The 2,319-nt window shown below is 56.4% G+C and overlaps 1 protein-coding gene across 1 annotated transcript; it reads right to left on the bottom strand.

Moving 5' to 3' along the window:
- Nucleotides 1-484: 484 nt before the first annotated feature.
- LOC116072870 (zinc finger protein 385C-like) lies at nt 485-2,204 on the bottom strand. The gene is given in 2 exon segments (XM_031344429.1): nt 485-1,862; nt 1,865-2,204. Coding segments are annotated over 2 exon segments (1,482 nt in total). The 3' UTR covers nt 485-720.
- Nucleotides 2,205-2,319: the final 115 nt, after the last annotated feature.

The following is a 2,319-nucleotide window of genomic DNA, read 5'->3' as shown; positions in this document are numbered from 1 at the left end:
GTACATAGTTCCAGACCAGCCAGGACTACACAGTCAGGCCCAGCCTGAACACCACTCTTACCTTTGAGGCCCACTCCCACAGAGCAGATGGAGCTTCATTTCAACTCTGCCTCGCTTTAACAGTACATTTTTTGAAGAACTTTGGGGTCCTCTTATCTCTGTGGCCCTCTGCCACACATACCCTGTAGTCAACTTGTGGTTGTTTTGTTGTTTGAGACAGTGTCTAGCTATATAGCCCCAACTGACTTTGAACTCATAATCCAGGTCGTAGGACCGCAGGAATATACTACCATACCTGGCTACCCCGTGGTAAATATGCCTGATAGGTTCCAGCCCACTTCAGTTTGAGATCCCTATCTCTAGTGATTATCCAGGCCGCTCTAGAACATGGCAGGAGAGGCTGGCTCTTTGGAGCTAAGATGCTGTCAGCTCTGTGTACATCTCTCATTGGGGTCTGGGTATGAGAGCACCATGAGACTAGGGCTGAGATTTTTGCGTAGATCTTTGGGATTTGTTAAACCATAGATACAGGGCAGCCTAGGGCTGGCCCAGGAAAGGGTAGTGGTGGCCCTCAGAGCCAGGGGATTGGAATACCCCAGTCTGAGTGAAGAGCAGCTGCCCAGGTTGGGTGGGAACCCAGAAACTGCAAAAGGCAGTCTCTGTGGGATGTGGAGACAAGTGTCTGGCTGGAAGAGATAGGATGTGGCCATTCTGAGTCCGCTAATAGGGAGCAAAAAGGATGGGTCCTGCAGCAGGGCGGACAGCTTCTGCTGGAGAACGAAACAGAGCTGGGCCCAGGACAGGAGCTGGGAAGAGGGTAGCAGCTGCTGTCGCTGCAGGCTGGAGGGTCAGGGGCCCTGGCAGGGAACAGATGGCCGCAGTTGTGGTGGGCAGCAGACCGGGCAGGAAGCGGGCTGCCAGCGTCTTCGTGAGTTGCTTCTGGAGAAGTGCTGTGTGCTTCTGCAGCTTGCTGTGCTGGCTAGAGGACTTGGGAGGCTTCCCAGCCAGCCGGTCTTTGTGCCTCCGGCTGCTCATGTGCTGCTTGAGCTGGGTCTCTGAGTTGACGTGGAGCTGACAGAGGGCACAGTGGAAAGGAGGGCTGGGTCCCTGCGGGCCTCCAGGATTTCCTATCACTCTCTTTGTCTTGTGTCCAGTCCCTCCTCCCGACACAGGACGGCCCCTGCCCCTTCGGGGAGCCCCTTGATGACCCTCCACCATCCGTCTGTGCTTAGCTCCTGTGTTGTGAGTCTGAAGCTGAGAGGCCGAGTTCACTGTCACTTTACAGGTAGGGCAGTAGAAGCGTCCTTTCTCGCCCCTGCCTTCCCCATTCACTCTGCTTCCCATGGCCCCTTCTGCTGGCTCAGGCTCCGGGGGTTCCCTGCTAGGATCAGGGGAGCAGGGTGGGCAAGAAGAGGAGGAAGAGGAAGCAGCAACTTCGGAAAGTTCTGAGTGGGCGGGGTCTCCGACTGACGGGTCCGGGGTCGGTAGTAGTTGAAGTGAAGGGCCGAGAGGAGGGGATGCAGGATCTTTGCTTTGAGGGGTTCCAGGGCTTCCACTGGCTGGAGGTGAGGCTGAAGACACCGCTGTCACACTTGGGGTCAGGTTTTTAGGCCTCTGCTTGCTCTTGGCAGCTTCCACAGCCCTGAGTTTTCTGGCGTGTCTACGGCCCTTGTAATGAGCTTCAGCCTGGTTCGCTGAGTTGAACCGCAGATGACAGATGTTACAGGAGATGGTCAGCTTCTTCTTCAGAGGGGAGGGGACTCCAAACATGTGGCTAATGACAGCTTTCTGGACTGGGTCCATCTTGCTGAAGTTGGCGAAGAGACTGAGCGGGACGGCGCCATTGGGGTGGAATGCCAGAAATGCTTCAAGTCCAGCGGGGGTTGCAGAGACCGGGTGGGCAGGGTCAGGGAGTCCAGCAAGGGGCTGGGGGCTCTGGAGGCCCGGCCTGCTGGCTCCTTGGAGGTCTTGCCCAGGCTGAGCTGCCGAAGCCTTCGCTGGTGGGCATGTCCCGCACAATGCACCTGGGCCTGGGCAGCAGAGTTCAGCTGGACGTTGCAGACATCGCAGAGCAGCGTGTAGGAGGATCGGTTTCTTTCCCGCTTAGGCTTTGATGATTCTGGAGAGTGAGGGGGGCACTCAGATGTTGCAGTCGTGGGGGGCTCCTTCTCACCTGAGGGGGTTGGGCTCAGTGGCCGCTTCATACCTGCAGGAAAGAGATGGAGCCGGCGGTGGCCACCTGCTCTTGCCTGGATTGTTCATTCAAGGTTTTCAATTGGTCTCTACATATAACTATCTTTTGAGGAATAACAGCTTGAT

Source organism: Mastomys coucha, unplaced genomic scaffold, assembly GCF_008632895.1.
Source record: "Mastomys coucha isolate ucsf_1 unplaced genomic scaffold, UCSF_Mcou_1 pScaffold23, whole genome shotgun sequence".
NCBI classification, from domain to species: Eukaryota; Metazoa; Chordata; class Mammalia; order Rodentia; family Muridae; genus Mastomys; species Mastomys coucha.
This window is presented reverse-complemented; position numbering and strand designations above follow the sequence as displayed.